We start from the raw sequence: 18434 nt of genomic DNA on the forward strand, positions 1-18434 counted from the left end.
GGGCTCAGAGGGGCGCACACACCCCAGTGCCGGAGCCAGGGGCTCACAGGGGCGCACACACCCTGGTACCTGGGATAGGGGCTCACAGGGGCGCACTCATCCTGGTACTGGGGACAGGGGCTCAGAAGGGCACACACACCCCATGGGGGTGGGCACGGGGGCTCAGAGGGGCGCACACACCCCAGTGCCGGGGCCGGGGGCTCGCAGGGGCGCCCTGCCCGCTGTCTGAACCAGAGGCGCACACACCCCACGCCGAGTGCGGCGCGGGCGCTGACGCCTGTGCGGAGCCGGACGGGGCTGGCACGCCGCGATCGGCCCTGTAGCCGGGCGTGGGAGGCCCACCTGCGCAGGGCGGAGCTCGGGCCGGGGCAGGCGGCTGCACCTGTTCCGTGACCCGCGGTCGCCGGCCGGGGCGCGCAGACAGCTCAGGCGCTCGCTTCCCTGGAGCATGGCCCAGGTGCTCCGCAGCTCCCAGCTCGTCGCCCGCTTCCAGCGCTGCTGCGGGCTCTTCCCCGCCGCGGAGGAAGGAGCTGGCGATGGGGACCATGTCCCGGCCCGGGACACCTGCCCCCGGGGCAGCCCCGCCCGGCAGCGGCTGCCAGAGGCCAACGGTGTGAAGAGCAGCCCCCAGCCGCAGGTAACTAACTCCCCAGCCAGGCACCAGGGAAGCCCCCGCCCCAGCCGCAGGTAACTCCCCAGCCAGGCACTAGGGAAGCCCCCGCCCCAGCCGCAGGTAACTCCCCAGCCAGGCACCAGGGAAGCCCCCGCCCCAGCCCGGCAGGCTCAGCAGCGTCTTCTCATCCCCCCTCTACCCGCACTTCCCCTAGTGGGGTAAAGGGGACCGGGGAGCGTTCCCATTACCACCTCCCCCGTTTCCTGGTGCATTAGTGGCTTTGGGATATTTATGGGTTTCTGTATTCCCCCATCTCATTTCTCTTGCAATCTGGGGGGAGGGGAGTGTTTCACTGATCTCATTCTCTGCTTTCCCTTCCTTACTTCGGAGTCCAAAGAGCGTGAGAGGGGGAGGGGGGCTCTGTACCCTTAGGGGAATTCCTTAATAACCTTGTGCTGTTAGAGGGTACTTTATTCTTGTGTAGGTGGATGCAGAAATTCATTGTGATTTAAAAGGGTGAAGCTTTACTGAGGGCCTGGGAACTTTGGAAAGGGGTCCTGAGGGACTGTAGGGGTCACTAAAAGCAAGAGTGAGTCAGACAGTTAGAAAATGAAATTTCAAATGAAAGTGAAAGAGGTTCTGGTTGTGTTTCCATTGTCTGATCAGTTCTACTTTACACACACTGATACCAAAGGGTGTAACCTCTTTAAATCTTGCAGTCACATTCATTTTGGCAGCCCCCTTGAACTCAGTGGGGCTCTGTGTGGGCATAAAGGCTCTCCGTATGGATCCAGTTATTGAATCAGGGCCTAAGATTGCAATTGTTAGATTAAAAAAAGAGACCTTTTTGTACCCTTCCTATAAACTTACCTGGAGAAACAGGTGGTGAATTTGCAAGTGGATGGAAAACAATGTGAGGAAAAAAATCACAATTATTCAAGCTTGAGTAAATCAAGGAGGAGCACATGGGAAGATTTTTAATTTACCAATACAGACACTGTTAGGAAGAACCTTCAGCTTTCACTTAGCCAAAGTCAATGGGAGTTATGACAGACCTAAGCTTGCAGGATCAGGCTCTTTGTACAACAACTGAAATTTGCTTTTTAATATTTCTCTCAGTGACTTAGTTTTGTACATATAAGGTAAAACTGTCATTTGACTCTTGCAGTCACTAGCTACCCAGACACAAGTACATATTAAACCTTGTATAATTGTTGCAAACTACTTTCTAAATCAAAATAAACTTTATTCTTATAATTTGCTAGGTCTGTTTATGCTAGTGACTTTCAAAAACAAGCACGAGTAAATGAATTTGACATCTGAAATTGTATGATCAGATTCTTAGTTGATTCCAACCTAGAGTTTAGATTTGCTTTCTTGATTTGCTTTCTTGTGTTTATGCTGTTGTTTGTTGCCATGGACAATGTTGTTTGTTGCCATGCTAATGTTCTAGTAATACAAACTGATCAAAGACAGCAGTGACTTCTGTACAGCTCAAAGCAGAAAATGAGACCAGTGCTCTCTGTGTACAAACTGCAAAACAGATGGAATGCTGGCTGGCTATGTCTGAACAAATAGAAAGGTTGTGGCACTTGCTGCTGGTGGGATTCCCCCCGAGGAAGCCTCAAATGTGGAAAAGTTGAAGGATGTACTAAAATGTAAAAAGTTCCCCTGAAGTGCCACTTCCTGAAATTAAGGTGGTAATAGTGCCTATGCTTAGATCACGGGGTTATTGATGAATCTGAAGCTTCAAATCACCTAAGGATACCGCTGTTTATAAAACTTGTCTGGTTTTCGTTTTATCAATTTTTTTTTAAAGATATGAAGAAAATATCATCTGTGGAGCATGGCCAAGGTTGTCAGTTTATGTCAGAAGAAGGAAAGGTGGATAACAAGGAAAAGTACTGGGGATGTTATAGAGAAAAAGTGGTGTTGGGAAAGAAGACAAATATAGCTGGTTTCTATGTAGAAGTTAGAAAGATACCATGGCCAGATCCTCAGCTGGTCTGAACTGTATTGACTTCAATGAAGTCAATAGAGTGATGCAAATTTACATGGCACAGGATCTGACCCCATAAGTAAGAGGTTGTCTATCAGGTCAAAAAGCCAGTCATTGATATATAGATATATGATAAATGTTAAGCAGGTGGGGGATGGGGAGAACAGAATAGAACGTAAATAAAGTTTTCGTCTAAACACAAAGTTGTACCAGTTTAACTAAAGGTGTGATTTTTAAACATTTCGCTAAATCAGTGCAACTTTGTGTAGACACATCAGTCTAAACTTGGCTTATATCTGTTTTGCTTGCTCCTGTAAATTCATTCAACCTAAATGGATATTGATTTTACAATTGGTTAAAAGTCTCTCAGCACGGGAGTTTTCTTCAACTAAATTGGTTGAATTAAACTAGCGCAAATGTGTGTATACACAATCCCTAATAGTGATAGCCAGAAAAGTGAACTAAAGAGCTGGAGCGGGGATAGATGACAAATTATACAGGAGAATTTTTAAAGTAAAAATCAGAGTGATGACTTCATAATTAAAAATAGAACCTGAGTCAATGAGGTGCACAGCACTAACTAGGGAGACTAATTCAAGAAGTTATTTGTAAGTTCTTATTCCAATTCTAAATTTAAAAGAAGCATTCTGAGGAGAGATGTTGTCTAAGTTACCTTAATTTTTAGGAAGGCTGTTGTCTCCCTCCAACTATTATTATAATTGAGAGATGTTGATACTCCTGTTGCTTCTAGACCCCTTCTAGATTGCAGCCAGCAAAAACTTTCTAAGGTCACTGAGCAAGACTGATACAACTCACTAGAGGTCTCCATTGGAGTAGCTACAATGCCGCTAACCCCAAAGTGTAATTAGTCTACGTTAGTCAGCTCTGTCCATTATGAGTGTGGCTGCATACAGGTTGTGCTTTCCTTGCTCTCTCTCATCTTGGCCAAGCAAGAAAAGCAGAGAAGTATTGAAATTTACAATGTACGTATTTAGTCTTATGCATTTGTATTATCTCACACACAAAGTTCAGGAAGAGCATGGTGCAGTGTGCATGTACAGTTTTCATGACTTGCTTATCTCCCATTGCATCAAAATGGATTTGTTACAGGTCATTCAGGAAGGGCAGGGTGTGTACTTGGAGTTGTAATCTTTCAAGCTCAGGTCACAAAATAAATTCACCCACTTGAAATTGTGCAAGTGTTCCAAGTATGCTCACTCATGTTCTTAGTTCTTTGGGCTTAGCTTTCTTTCACTGGAGTCTAAATATGTGGGGTCTGCTGTTTCTCCCTGCATGGCTTTTCTTCCTGGAGGCTTCTTGCACTCAGCTCCCTTTTTGAAGACCTCAGCTACCCCATTGGTCTCTGCTAGGCTCTTTCTTGACTGGAGGGTCAGGAAGACTCACTCATGGTACTCTTCCAAGTCTGCTCCCTTGTAGTGCCAAATGGTCTGCAGTTACAGTAAATTATGCAGAGCTTTATAATAGGAGCCTCCCTTCCAGAAATAGTTAATACAGAGAAAGTTACTTTAAATGTCAAAAAAAGTTTTATAACTATGTTGACATTTAAAATAATTGGTTTTCTGAGTTAATACACACCGACATGAATGGATCAGTTCACTCCTCTGACATTGTTTCAGATTCTGAAAACAATGGTAGAGGAAGGATAACATGGTGGTTAGGATGCTATCCTGAAATGTAGAAGACCAGGGTTCAGTTCCCTGCTTTGCTACAGTCTGTGTGAGACTTTGGCCAAGTCTCATTTTTTTTTCTTTTGGGTACATCACCTCACCATCTGTACTATGGGGCTAATAGTACTTCCCAGCCTTGCAGAAGTGTTATAAAGATAAATACCTAAAGATGGATGTGGTCTTTGGAAGGGATTGGAAGAGATGAGGAGCTTTAGTGATAGAGGTGCTTAAACATTTCCTATGATCACGTCTACACTACTGCTTAAGTCACTCTAACTTATGTTGCTCAGGGATATGAAAAAGCCCCTCCCCCAAGCTACACAAGTTTTGCACTGTTCACACTGGCACTATGTCAGTCAGACACTCTCCCAATGACATAGCTTCTGCTTCTTGTCAAGGTGGAGTAATTATGCCGACAGGAGAATGTGCTGTCATTGGCATAGTGCATCTTCCCCAGAAGCGCTATTGTGGTGCAGCTGCGCTGATGTAGCACTGTAGTGTAGACTTGCCCCTAGTCTTGATTACATTGGGGCCAACCAACCTTTAATAGTTCCTGATTTTCCTGAACTTCTTTGTGGTTTTAGTGTAACAGACTAACTGAGGATTCATTTCTGAATTTTTTTGCTTGTAGGGAGTTTAGTCATGAGATTTTCTGAAGTCTCTGGCAGTTGAACACAAAAACATTACACAATCCTCTGAAAAACTTGCCCCATGTTATTTTTGCAAGTAAGTGTTCAGATTCCAAATCAAATGGAGGCTCTAGACAAACTAACTGCATTTTAAAATAAGGTTCCCTTTGCTTACCAACGGTGTCCCAATTTCTGGATGATTCTTTCTTCTGTAGATAAGCTCAGATAAAATTCTTCCTACATTTCTTGTAAGTTATATTTCTCACATATCCCTAAATTATTGTTATAAATGTCCCCAATAAATGGTTTGAATGAATGATGTCTTAACATTTCAACAGATGCTCAAGGGCATCTCATTGAACTCTGGAAGGATATCTATATTTACTCTGTAGATACATTAATTGTCTAAGGGACTCCTGACTGGTATAACATTTCCATATTGGTAGCAGCCTGTCTGTCCTTTTTTTTTTTTTTTGGTAAGTGAATATAGTGCTGACCTCTGATAAAGATATACTCTTAGTAGGGGTCTCATAAGTAGACCTTAGTATAGATGAAATCTGTCCATAGCTGGAATGGGCTAGGAGAAATTGCACATCTGTTAATCCTAGATGCATTGACTACTTGCAGACTAAGATATTGCTTAATGTAAAGGTAGCTGGATTATGTTTTGGAATCTGAAATGCCTTTTTTTTTATAAACACACAATAGATTTTTAGCCTCTGTCCTCCTCCAATATATTTCCTTACCCTTTTGAAATTCAAACAGATACTTTGCTATATAAGGTCTTATTTCATGATGGGCTTTCAGGCCTTAAATGTGGCACTTTTTCTCGCCATCAGCAAAACAGGAACAAAGAAAAACTCCCCTACCTGGATAGGGCAAAGAGATACAATTGCTGTAATTTAGTCCACATTTTTAAAAAACAGCCTCAGATTTGAGTGTGCTTCTGGAGAGACCTGGTGTTTGATTTCCCCCCCACCCCTTGAGGGGCTGCTGAGCACCTATAGATTAGTACTGCTGAAAATTGGGGGCCTAAGCTATCTATTCATCCTTTCCTTTCTTGGCTATTGTCAAGCCACTGTGTCTCCTTAGGAAACTTGTCCCTTTGGTATGTATCCAATTTTTGTTCTCATCAAGTTTGGTGGTTCCATTGTTTCTGTGGAAAGCCGCTGTTATGGGAAGTTTTAATCATGCAGAATAAGGGGAGAGGGTCCCTTAGGTAACTTGGGCCAGTCCTATGGAGGACTTTGAACATGAGGATTGAAGTCTTGAATTGCATCTAAGATTCTTCAAGGGGTGTATGTGTGTAACAATTCCCTGGAGGGGTTGTCAGTGGGCACTGAATACAGGACCTTTAGTTCCAAAGCACAGACCTCTATGACTTGAGTTAAGATTAAATTTGTTAGTTGGGACCAGCCATAGGTAGCTATCCTCTGTGGACCAGCCACAAAGTCAGACTACCAAACACTGGTAACAATGGCAAGTGTATGGTAATCTAGAACTTTACTGAAGGGTGGACTCATCACAGTCACCACTGCCAGGGCCATTGTTCATCTTCTTGCCTGTCTTTGAACACCATTGTCTTCTCATCCTAACACCATATCTGTAGTCCTGGAATCCTGGCAACGATTACAGCAGGCATTGCTAGTGGAGGAGGTAAGTTGCTTGGCTATGTAATTTTACTGAATGTCTTAATCTTTTATGTTTGTTTTCTGCCTTGTAACTGAATTAATGGTTTCTCATATGTCATTCTCCCCCCATATTCAAGAGATTCACAGAAATGGATTATACAGGATGGGTATAGAGGAATAAGGACCTCCTTGGGAAAGTCATCTGACCCCAACAAGTTACTCTTTTCTCCTTGCTAGATGTGGTAATGGTCCCTACAAGACACTTACTACTCATCTTGGGAAGGATTGCTGAGTGCTAGAGTCTCACCTGCTGGTAAGACTGAGATCTAGGATTTCTTAAGGTTGGGTGGATAGTGTTGTTTAAACATGTACAAGTTGCACCAGGCTTAATTAAAATCTGCAAAGAACAATTTAGCTTAATCTGGTGCAAAACCCTTTGTAGGAAACACCTGTTTAAAATGATTCTGTGTAGCTTGCATATTTAAATCTACCTACATTAGCTAAATTTAAATCCAGGTTTAAACCTAAATAAAATTTACATATAGGGATTTGCGCTGGTTTAAAAATGGTTTAGTTTATCTGGCGCAACTATGTGTAGGTCATTGTTTAGTGACAGTTTTGTTGTTTGTCTTATTGGAGGTCGCTATGTTCCTTCTGTTTTTCTGAAAGGTGTCTGGGATGTGTAAATTGCTGCAGTCAGTTACCTGATGTCTACCAGTTCTGATTCATATTAAGATAAGTTTTTAATGTTGCAATATCAAACTACATTCTCTCCTTTCCTGCCCTCTTTTATGTAGTATATAAGAGGAGTCTAATCAATGTCATTTTTCATTTTACAGGAGAAGATAATACCATGGCTTTCACCAGTCCAATTATACTGTATTAAAATATGCATTAAAAACATTTGCATTGCATTCCGTGGTCTGTTTCCAATAAGCCCTGTTCCATGATGACAGAGTTCCTTGGTTAGGATTAGCCTGTTTAAAAGGGGGAAAGGAGCTGCTGTATGGAGAAGATGATACAATGCTCTAAGCATCAGGGGAAGGAACTGGGAGGTTCAGTTACAACAGTGCACCTGCAATGCCAGTTTTTCTTGAACCTGGCAGCATACGGATATGTAGTGAATTGATGTATTGTTAAGCCTTGATGAAGGTGCACTCAGTGCTAGTGGCAGAACTGTTTAGTTATGAGCACTCCTGGATGTGAAGGGTCTAGCCACCTTTGCAGGTGCCTGAATTTGTGGTTCTAATAGCATCTCTTCAGTGTTGAAAGATCATTAGGGTCTCTAGATAGTAGGTAGATAACTCAGTACTGACAGTGGGTGCTAACTGCTGCTCTCTTGGCCTCAGTGACACTTCCTATAACTTTTTGAATCAGTTTGGGCTGGTCCACACTAGCAACTAATGATGATGCTAAGAGTGAAGGAAGGACTTGCTTCCAGTGATGCTGGAACAGTTTTTATAGTGGGAGTGCTGAGAGCCATTGAAACAAACCGTAAATCCTGTATATAATGGAAACCACTTCAAGCCAGGGGGTGCTGCAGCACTCTTAGGCCTGGTCTACACTATGCATTTAAACCAATTTTAGCAGCGTTAAATCTATTTAACCCTGCACCCGTCCACACAACGAGGCCCTTTATATCGATATAAAGGGCTCTTAAAACCAATTTCTGTACTCCTCCCCGATGAGGGGAGTAGCACTGAAATCGGTATTACCATGTCGGATTAGGGTTAGTGTGGCCGCAAATTGATGGTATTGGCCTCCGGGTGGTATCCCACAGTGCACCATTGTGACCGCTCTGGAAAGCAATCTGAACTCGGATGCACTGGCCAGGTAGACAGGAAAAGCCCCACGAACTTTTGAATTTCATTTCCTGTTTGCCCAGCGTGGAGCGCTGATCAGCACGGGTGGCCATGCAGTCCCAAATCCAAAAAGAGCTCCAGCATGGACTGTACGGGAGATACTGGATCTGATCGCTGTATGGAGAGACAAATCTGTTCTATCACAGCTCTGTTACAGAAGATGAAATGAGAAAGCATTTGAAAAAATCTCCAGGCTATGATACAGAGTCCACAGCACAGTGCGACAAGCATAACAGAAAGCCAAAGAATCAAATGGAAGCTCATGGAGGGAGGGATGGGGTACTGAGGAGTCCAGCTGTCCCACTGTCCCCGCAGTCTCCAAAAAGCATTTGCATTCTTGGCTGAGCTCCCAATGCCGGTAGGGTCAAACACATTGTCTGGGGTGTTTCAGGGTATATGTCATCAATTTACTCCCCCTTTACCCCTGTGAAAGAAAAGGGAAAAAAATCATTTCTTGACTTTTTTTTATATGTCACCCTATGTCTACTGCATGCTGCTGGTAGACACGGTGCTGGGGAAATGAATAGCACCATCCTCTCCCCTTCCCTCCCCGGTGGCAGACGGTACCGTACAAAAGGACTGATAGCTGTCCTCATCATCCTGAGAGTGCTCCTGGCTGGCCTCAGGTGAGGTTGGCTGGGGACGCCTGGGTAAAAGTAGGAATGACTCCCAGTCATTCCCGGTAGATGGTACAGAACGGCTGGTAACCATCCTCATCATAGCAACTGGGGGCTGAGTTCCATCAGCCCACCCCTTTCATGTCTAAAGAAAAGATTCTGTCCTGCCTGGACTATCATAGCAGCTGGAGGCTGCCTCCCCCTCATTTTATCTCACTAAAAACTCAGTTTCTTATTCCTGCACTTTTTATTACTTCATCACACAAATGGGGAGACACTGCCATGGTAGCCCAGGAAGGTTGGGGGAGGAGGGAAGCAATGGGTGGGGTTGTTACAGGGACACCCCCTAGAATGGCATGCAGCTCATCATCTCTGTGGGATCTGACACAGAGCGGCTGTGCTCTCTGGTTCTCTAGTACACTTTCCCCATATTCTAGGCAGGACTGACTCTTTTTAGATACAACATAAAGGAGGGAATGACCTGGGGGGTCATTCCCATTTTTGTCTTTGCGCCCACAGCCGACCTTAGCGAAGATCAGCAAGGAACACCCATGACAGCAGCAGACGGTACAGAACGACTGATAACCGTCATCTCATCGCCAATTTACAATGGCACAGCAGATGGTACAGAACGACTGGTAACTGTCTGCTACCTTGCAAAGGCAAATTAATGCTGCTGTGTAGCGCTGCAGTACCACCTCTGTCAGCGGCATCCAGTACACATACGGTGACAGTGACAAAAGGCAAAACGGGCTCCATGGTTGCCATGCTATGGCGTCTGCCAGACCAATCCAGGGAAAAAGGGCACAAAATGATTGTCTGCCGTTGCTTTCACGGAGGAAGGAATGAGTGACGACATTTACCCAGAATCACCCGCGACACTGTTTTTGCACCATCATGCATTGGGATCTCAACCCAGAATTCCAATGGGCAGGGGCGACTGCGGGAACTATGGGACAGCTACGGGATAGCTACCTACAGTGCAATGCTCCAGAAATCGACGCTAGCCTCGGTACATGGACGCACACCACCGAATTATTGTGCTTTGTGTGACTGCGTGCACTCGACTTTATATAATCTGTTTTACAAAACCGGTTTGTGTAAAAATTGGAATAATCCTGTAGTGTAGACGTACCCTCAGTTCCAGCACCTATGTTGCTGTCTACAACTATCATCAACAATGGATCACTCTTACTGTATATGAAGTTAATGCACATCAATGCTACTGTCACAGCTAAAATTAAAGCACAGTTCACTAACCTGGTACTAACATGGCTTTGCCCAGGAGAGTCTACCTGGGATCACGACCATCTTTCTAAACCATGTTAAAGCTTTACTTAGTCCAAGCGTAGAAAAATTTTGATTTAGGATTTTAAATTCAGCTGCAAAGGAAACCAATTTTCCCCTCACTCATATCAATGAACTTACAAAATTTGTTGCACTACGCTGGAGGAAATAAATTAGTTACCTACCTGAAAGTGGAAATGTGACACTATCAAATTTTGCCTTGCTGGTTTCTCTGAAATCTTGCTGCCTTGTGCCACTCAACTTGTCATTGGAAAAAACCCCTTGTGTGATAGGCAGATGAACAATATTAATTGAGCCACAGGCTAAATATACATCACAGTTGGTAGCAAATGACAAACTTTCATAGTGAAATTTCAAGCTTGAGTTGACTTCTGAAGCCAAAACATTGTTTGCTTGTTTGTTTTTAAGTACAGAAAGTTCTCTCAAACCCACAACAACCACCACCCCCAAACCTTTGCCTTCCATGCTGGTTTTTCTACCAGTGAATGAGGATGATCCTCTTACACAGTTACATTGTGTCACCCACAAGAAGCCAACAAATTGAGAAATAGCAAACACCTGGACATATTAGAAAAGGTGAGTGTATATATTCCTCCTCAGGCTCTCCTGAAGTATCTTGCAGGCTTACAGTTCTCCACAATAGACCAGTCAACTTTCCACTCAATCCCTGCCAAAATAAAAACAAAGGGATGGTGAGATGAGAGGCATTAAAGTGTGTGGGGAGGGGAGCTGGAAGAGTGGGTCTTGCTAGAGAATAGATTGAGAACCACTGGTCTAAGGCAAGTAGTTTTCCTGTCCAAATATGCTACTGGTGATCTTTTCATTTTAGATGTCTGGAGCACAACTGAGTTCACAAATTTCTTCTGATGGCCATATCTTGAAATCAGGATGATGGAGATTTTAGTCTAATTCTGTAATCTCTCTCCGTATATCTAATTTTTTCTTAAAACAGGATTTTTTCCATTCCTCAGATGTTTTGGCTGTAACAGTAGTAGTGTGAGGAATGAGGAAAATCAGACTTGCTAAAACATTTCAAATGTAGGTTCCTCGGTACCCCTCAGCCTGTGGGAAAAACCTGTTTTTCTCCTCTAATGAAAATACAGAGGAATAGTTCTTTTGTGCAATAAGGAAGTAACAAGGCAAGTAGGGAGCAAATAAATCATTCAACTCCTTTCTTGTTCCTTCCAAAACAAGCATCTGCCTTCCAATTGGTGCTTAAGAATGTGGAAAGCCTTCTTTGCAATGCTATTTTCTACAGTCCAACAAAGTTGTTCAAATTTTGTGACCTCAAACATCACATTGGATACCTCCCACGAGGCTGAGGGATGCACCTTCCACACTTATCAAAATATATATAGCTTTTTATACACACACACACACACACACACACACACACACACACACACACACACACACACACGCAGCTTCTTTAACTCAATTCAAAAGATTGCTATCAATCAGCAATAAAAAAAGAAGCCATTGAATAGCTTTGTTTTCACAGTGGAGTTTCAGGGAAAAGATGACTGGTGGGGCATGTTCTTAGTTGCACAGGCTGTGTCCTTAGCCTGACACATGACCTGATAGACAAGATAGTTGGTATCATTATAGACTTCTCCAAATTTAGCTTTTATGTTGGATCAGTTGGCAATTTTCTATCTAAAAGAACCATGCTCAGGGATGAATTTATCATTGAAGGCCTGAGTTTTGTGGGGTTTTTTCTGGTGGAACCAGAAATGAACGAAAATCTCAGAACTGATTAAGAGGAGAAAATATTACATATTGAAGAGTAGAAAAGGTGGGAAGTTAGGCTGGAAGCAACTCAGCCGCATGGACAGAGCAGTGCACAGAGTTTAGTAAAGTTCCACTTGTTCAGCTTAACTTGTATTCAGTTTTACTCTGTGAATGCAACACGCTCATATTGTTCATTCCCTGAAGTGCAGCAGCTGGCAGCATGAGCTATGGAACTTGGTTTGACACCCTCTCAAGCCCTGGATTTTGCAGACACAAACCTAGCCCAGCAATGGACCCCAGTAGAAGGAGGAGTTAGAGCTGTAAGACCTGGTCATGCTGCAAGATAACAGCAGGAAAGTAAAATTGTTATTTTGCCTTATTGAGGAACAATACAGAGACGTCTGCACCACTCAAACTCACCACTGCCTCAGTCCTAGAAGCCCCAAGGACCTATTGCTCTCCAAAGCAGAACAAAGCTATGGAAGGACACAGGTTTTTTCACTAGTTACCAATCAAAAGGGGAATGGATGGACCCTTATGCAAGAGCCTTATGCACAATGACTGCTACATACAAATTTGGGTACTTGACAGACTAATTCCGGACAGGATAGTCTGTAGCACTTGGGATCACCACCTGTGGAAGCACTGCACCAGAAAGGCACTCTCATATTAGATGGATGCTTATACATGTCTGCAGCAGAAGCCGCAAGAAGATGAAAGCCCTAGGAGGCACAGCTTCTCCCCACTGCCCAGATATACGTGCAGTGAGACAACAGCAAAGGAAAGCAGGTGTCCTGAGTTCCATACCCAGCGTGAGGTGCATTTACTGTGCATGAGCGGGCAAATAAGTGCCCCACTCCAGGACCAGATTGCAAGGAATGTGGTAAGCTGAACCATTTTAGCAATGTGTGCAAGAGCAGAGTTTGTCAGACTGGTGCCACGCCACTCTCGTACATCTGACAGCAAAGATAGCATTGTGAATCAGGTTCAGGCTGTTGGGACAGGAAAGCAACAAACATCTGTGTATGCAACGTTAATAGGGAAAACACATCCTGTGTGATATCAGCTTGATAGTGGGGCCTCCTGCAATTTGAATCTTTGGGGTAAACTGGACTCATGCACACACAAGAAAGGGCAGTCTCAGTCTAATAATGTACAAGGGAAGCACAATGTAGCTGCTAGGAAAATGTGACCTCATAGTAAATAGCCTGAAAAATAAGACCGTACCTACTTAAGTTTGTGGTGTTGGATGATAAGCACCATGGACCCTCCTTGGGGAATATAGCCATACAAGCCATGGATCTAATCAGGGTGCAGTGTCTGAATTTTATGGCTGCAGTGCAAGTAGCAAAAAGGGGAGTCCCATGGACAACGAAGACAATTTTAAATGCATATGGGGATGTTTTCAAAGCTGATGGTTGCCTTGAAGGAAAGCTGTGACTTGATGTAGACCCCAGAGTGGAAACTGTATGCTTACTACAGAAGAAAATTCAAGTGACACTATATAATCCAGTATGTGAAAGTCTGCAGAGCTGGAGTATTGTATCTGTAGAGGAGAGTACAACCTGGATAAGTAGCATGGTGGTAAAGAAGCCATCAGGTAAGTTACACATCTGTGTAGACACAGCCATTGAATGGATTTTGAAAAGATACAGTTATCCACTGCGCACAATTGATGGCATTTTGACAGAACTTTCCAAAGCCAGAGTCTTTGGGTCTGTGATGTGAGGAGTCGGTTTTGGTACATACAGGTGGATAAAGAATCCAGCATACTGACAACCTTTGCAACAACATTTGCTCATTACAGATCGCTGCCCAGCAGCAGACGTGTTTCAGAAAAGACTCGTCCAAGCACTGAAGTACTGGCTGTGCTGAAAATTAGTTGCATACGATGTCCCTCACTGAAGGTGAAGGGAGCAATGATACAGAATCAGAACAAGACTATGACACAAAACTACAAGCTTTTGTGCTGCAATGCAGGGACAAAAACAAACCTCAACCCAGAAAAACAACTCAAACACCATGAGGTGACATACATTGAACATCTGTTCACAGCAGATGAACTGAAAGTAGATCCCAACAAGATGAAAGTAGTCAGATATGCCAGCTCCAGTGTATGTGAAAAGGGGTACAGCACTTCACAGGAATGATACAATTTCTGTCCAAGTTCTGTCAACACCTGGCTGCAGTAGCATTATCCATACATCAGCTCACAGATGTTGACTGGGACTGGGAAGGTCCCCAGCAGCCCCAAATGATAACGGATGCCCCTATCCTGAAGTACTGCCTGCTAGGAGAGCCACTGACACTCCAGTGTGATGCATTAGAGAAAGGACCGGTATAACTCTTTTGCAGGAGCAGTTGGCCACTGACGCTGGCAGAGCCCTGGCAGAGACTGAATGATGGAACTATGGTATTTGGAGAGGACCGATTCTATCAGAACATCTGTTATCCAGTACTAGTGCAATCAGGCCACAAACCCCTGGAGACAATCATGGCAAAGCCCCTTCTGAGTGCTCTAGAGATTGCATCACATGTTGATACACCTCCAGCACTACCAGGTGAAGCTCAGATATTGTCCAGGATGATTGCTGGTGGTAGTTGACACCCTGAGCAGGACATATATATTCAGCATCCATGAGTTGTGGCAAGGAGATCAGGACATGGAATCCATTGATGTGCTGCATTATTTCCCAGTTTCAGCAGTGAAGCTGATGAAAGTGAAAGAAGTTATGGAAAGGGACATCTCACTACTAGTCAAGACAATACTAGCAGTGTGGCCGGCAGACAAAAGCCATGAACCAGTAGGTGCAGAACCATATTTTCAAACTAAAGATGAGCTGAGCGTGCAGAATGGAACCATATTTTGAAGACCAAGAGTCTGTTGTCTCAGACTCATTATATAAGGAGATAATGCAAAAAATTTGTGCCTTGCCCGTGGGCATTGACAGTGGTCTAATGTGGGCTCAAGAGTATGCTTACAAACTAGGAATGAATACACAGCTCCACTTCATGATAGAAGGGTGTGAACCTGCCAGTTGTGTGATAGCCACCAGAAACTTACCATGAGCTGCCCACTTGACCATGGGAAAAAGTCAGAATGGATTTATTACCTTGATTACAGTGGACTATTCAAAATTTTGGGAGGCTGATGCCCTACCTGATACTGGAAGCAAGTCTGCGTTTGGGAAACTGAAGGCTCACTGAGAGAGATGGCATTCTGGGCACAGTACTCACTCACAACAGACCTCAATTTGCCTTGGAAGAATTCAAGGAACTTGCATGAAAATGAGAGTTTGACAACCACACCTCCTCCCCAGCATATTCATAGAGTAATGAAAAGGTGGAATCAGCTGTGAAAGCTGCTAAGAGTGTTATACAAGGCTGTTTCTTCTGATTCAGATCCCTTGCGAGCATCTTTGGCACACAGGAATACCAGAACAGTCCAATGCGGGGACAAAGCCCTGCTATGAATGAGGAGGCCTTTGGCAACCAGAAGAATGGTGATAACACTGAGAGGAGATAGAGAACAATGAGAAGAATCAGGCGCTAAAGTACAACAGGTTAGCCAATGACCTACCAGTAAGACTAAGATTTTTGCCACTGATATTTTTAGTAAAGTCACGGACAGATCACAGGGAATCATGAAATATTCATGGAAGCCCATGACCTGTCCCTAACTTTTACTAAAAATATCCATGATAAAGTGAGAAGCCTGGACAGCTGCAGGTCAGCTGGAAGCTCCCCCTCTGCTGCTGGCTCCCCTCTGGGGGGGTCCCTCCTACCCCCACAGAGGTGCAGGGGTCCCCTCTGCCCCCCGACAGCAGCCAGAAATTCTGGGGGTCTCCCCCACCAGAGAGCAGCAGCGGTGGGTGTCCTCCTGTCAAAGAGCAGCAGGGTTCCCCCTGCCTGGAGAAGCACCAGGGGACTTTGCAGCTCCCAGCCAGGGTTAACTGAAGTCACAGAGGTCTTTGTAAGTCATGGAATCCATGACCTCCGTGACTAAATTGCAGCTTATCTACTGGCCATGCAGACAGGAATTCCTGTGAGGATTCAGCCATTGAAAAAACACCAGGAGGAGTGAAGTGAGCTAAGGGAATCCTGAGGGGTACAGTGGCACACAGGTTTTACAGGGTGACTAAGGATCTAAGGAACAGAAGACACTTACAAACCAGCAGACAACACCCAGAGAGAGCCTACAGAGATCACCACAGAACACACACAGAGAATCATCTGGAGGCTACCTCCACAAAGGGACGAAGTGGGATCTGGGCATCAATTATTTGTTTTAATGTTGATATTAAGCTGTCTAAAATAGGGAAGATGCATCATGAGTAGAACTGGAGTCAGAAGGCCCATGTTCCCTGAAGGGACTGTTATTGAGGGGACACCAGTGGACCAGGGAATACAAGGAGTTAGGCTGGAATTAACTCAATACCATGATTAGAATAGCCCACAGGGTTTAATAAAGTTCCATGTGTTCAAATTAACCTGCATTCTGCTTCACTCTTTACTACAGAAAGAGAAAGGACCAAATTAAGGTAACCTTAGTTCTAGCACTTCCTATCTTGAGTGCCTCTCTTTGCAACCTAAATGTTTTCATTTAATTTAGGGTTTATTTAGTTTCCTAATATTTAAAGACACTAAAATAGGAATTCCATTGCCTGGAATCCAAACCTGGGTTACTAACTGTGTTTGGATCTTTACATCCAGAGCACCGACCTCTGCCACCTGTGCTAACATAGTAATTGGGAGCAGTAGTAGTCTGACTAGGGGGTAGATCAGGCACTGAAGCTGGCTGGGAACTCTTCAGCTTTTTTTCCATTAGAAAATATTGATTTGTCAAAACAAACTTTTTTCAGGCACTTACATTTGGACAAAATTTGTGTTAGGAAGACTTCTCTGGTCCAAGATGACATTTCAGAGAAAGAGACACACACTCACCCTTACAGAGCAGAGACTTGAACCCAGCTGAATGCCCTAGCTACTGGGCTATTGGCTATTCTTGGAGGCTGTGTCAGTGAGACCAGACATTCCAACTTGGACCTGAGAAGTCTTCCTGTTGAAACAGATTATTTATGTGAAAAGTTTCAATTTAGACAAATCAGTCTAGTTTAATTTTTCATTGAAAAGAAAAGTGTCAAAAACTCAAGAGGTTTTTCACAAAACTGATTTTTGTTTTCTGGTCAGCCCTAACACACACCACCAGGAAGCAGGGACACCCGGGGGGGACAAGTGGGGCAATTTGCCCCAGGCCCCACAGAGGCCCCCATGAGAGTTTTTTTGGGCCCCTGGAGCGGGGTCCTTCATTCACTCCAGGGGCCCCAGAAAACTCTTGCGGGGCCCGGGCCCCCAGAGCTTCTTCCACTCTGGGTCTTCAGTGGTGGGGAGGTCCTTCCGCTCCAGGGCGGAAGGACCCCAGGCCCCCTGTATCCTCTGGGCAGCCCTGCCAGGGAGTTTCATGGTTATTTGCTGACACAGCAGAGGAATGTAGAGACTCCGGACATTGGGTGAAATTCCAGGTTTTGGTAGAGAGTGTGCTTTTAAGAGTTAGTATTTATGCTTCTGTTTTTCCCTTTTCCTGTCTCCTAGCCACCCTCACACTCCTTGTCTGCTCTCTGCTCTTCCATGTCCTGCTCTCCACCCTCACCCGACAGCACAAAGTACAGGAGAGGCTGCCTTAGGGTGACCAAAGAGCAAGTGTGAAAAATCAGGACAGAGATGTGGGGTGATAGGCACCTATATAAGAAAAAGCCCCAAATATCGGGACTGTCCCTATAAAATTGGAACATCTGGTCACCCTAGTCTGCCTGCTCTCAGTTGCTGTGACTAGCACCACAGCACCCTGTGGTAGGTAGGAAGATCAATATCAGGGAAAGTTTGGTCAACCCACACTTTTAAGCAGATAGAGAGTTTGGCAACTAATTTTTTTAAAAAAGAGATTCTAAGAAGCCTCTATTGCCTATGTATGAATGGAGTTCCTTCAAGGGCTTCTAACTTGGCCAAATTTGGGCAGATTTTCATGGGACATGAAAAGATACATCCCTGACACCCTCCCCATCACCACATTTTGAGTTCTTGTTCTAGTGCATGGAGTTTCTAGACACTGTCCAAAGAAATGGTTGTGTAAGAATTTCACCTGGGCATAACACTTTCTCTAGTCTCATTCTCTGAAATGGCTGAACAATTTTAGCAGAAACTTTCCAAAAACATTCAGCCTAAGGCAGATACGCAGCATGGGAAACTTCAGCCTGAATAGTTAAAGTCTGGAATATGTATAAGTAACTGTAATGGGGTCTTATCATGGGAATTGATAGGTAAACATAACTATAGTTATGATACCGCTCCACCTGTAG

At 44.3% G+C, this 18434-nt stretch overlaps 1 protein-coding gene across 1 annotated transcript in view; it reads left to right on the forward strand.

Annotated features, from left to right (window-relative positions):
* The first annotated feature begins 436 nt into the window (after nucleotides 1-436).
* The window catches only part of SGPP2 (sphingosine-1-phosphate phosphatase 2), an 84284-nt gene continuing 66286 nt past the window's right edge, over nucleotides 437-18434 (forward strand). Inside the window, exon 1 of the mRNA XM_050964096.1 lies at nucleotides 437-637. Within this exon, the coding sequence (XP_050820053.1) occupies nucleotides 449-637 (189 nt within the window). The 5' untranslated portion in view covers nucleotides 437-448. The remainder of the gene's footprint in view (nucleotides 638-18434) is intronic.

This window comes from Gopherus flavomarginatus, chromosome 8, assembly GCF_025201925.1.
Source record: "Gopherus flavomarginatus isolate rGopFla2 chromosome 8, rGopFla2.mat.asm, whole genome shotgun sequence".
In the NCBI taxonomy this organism is placed as follows: Eukaryota; Metazoa; Chordata; order Testudines; family Testudinidae; genus Gopherus; species Gopherus flavomarginatus.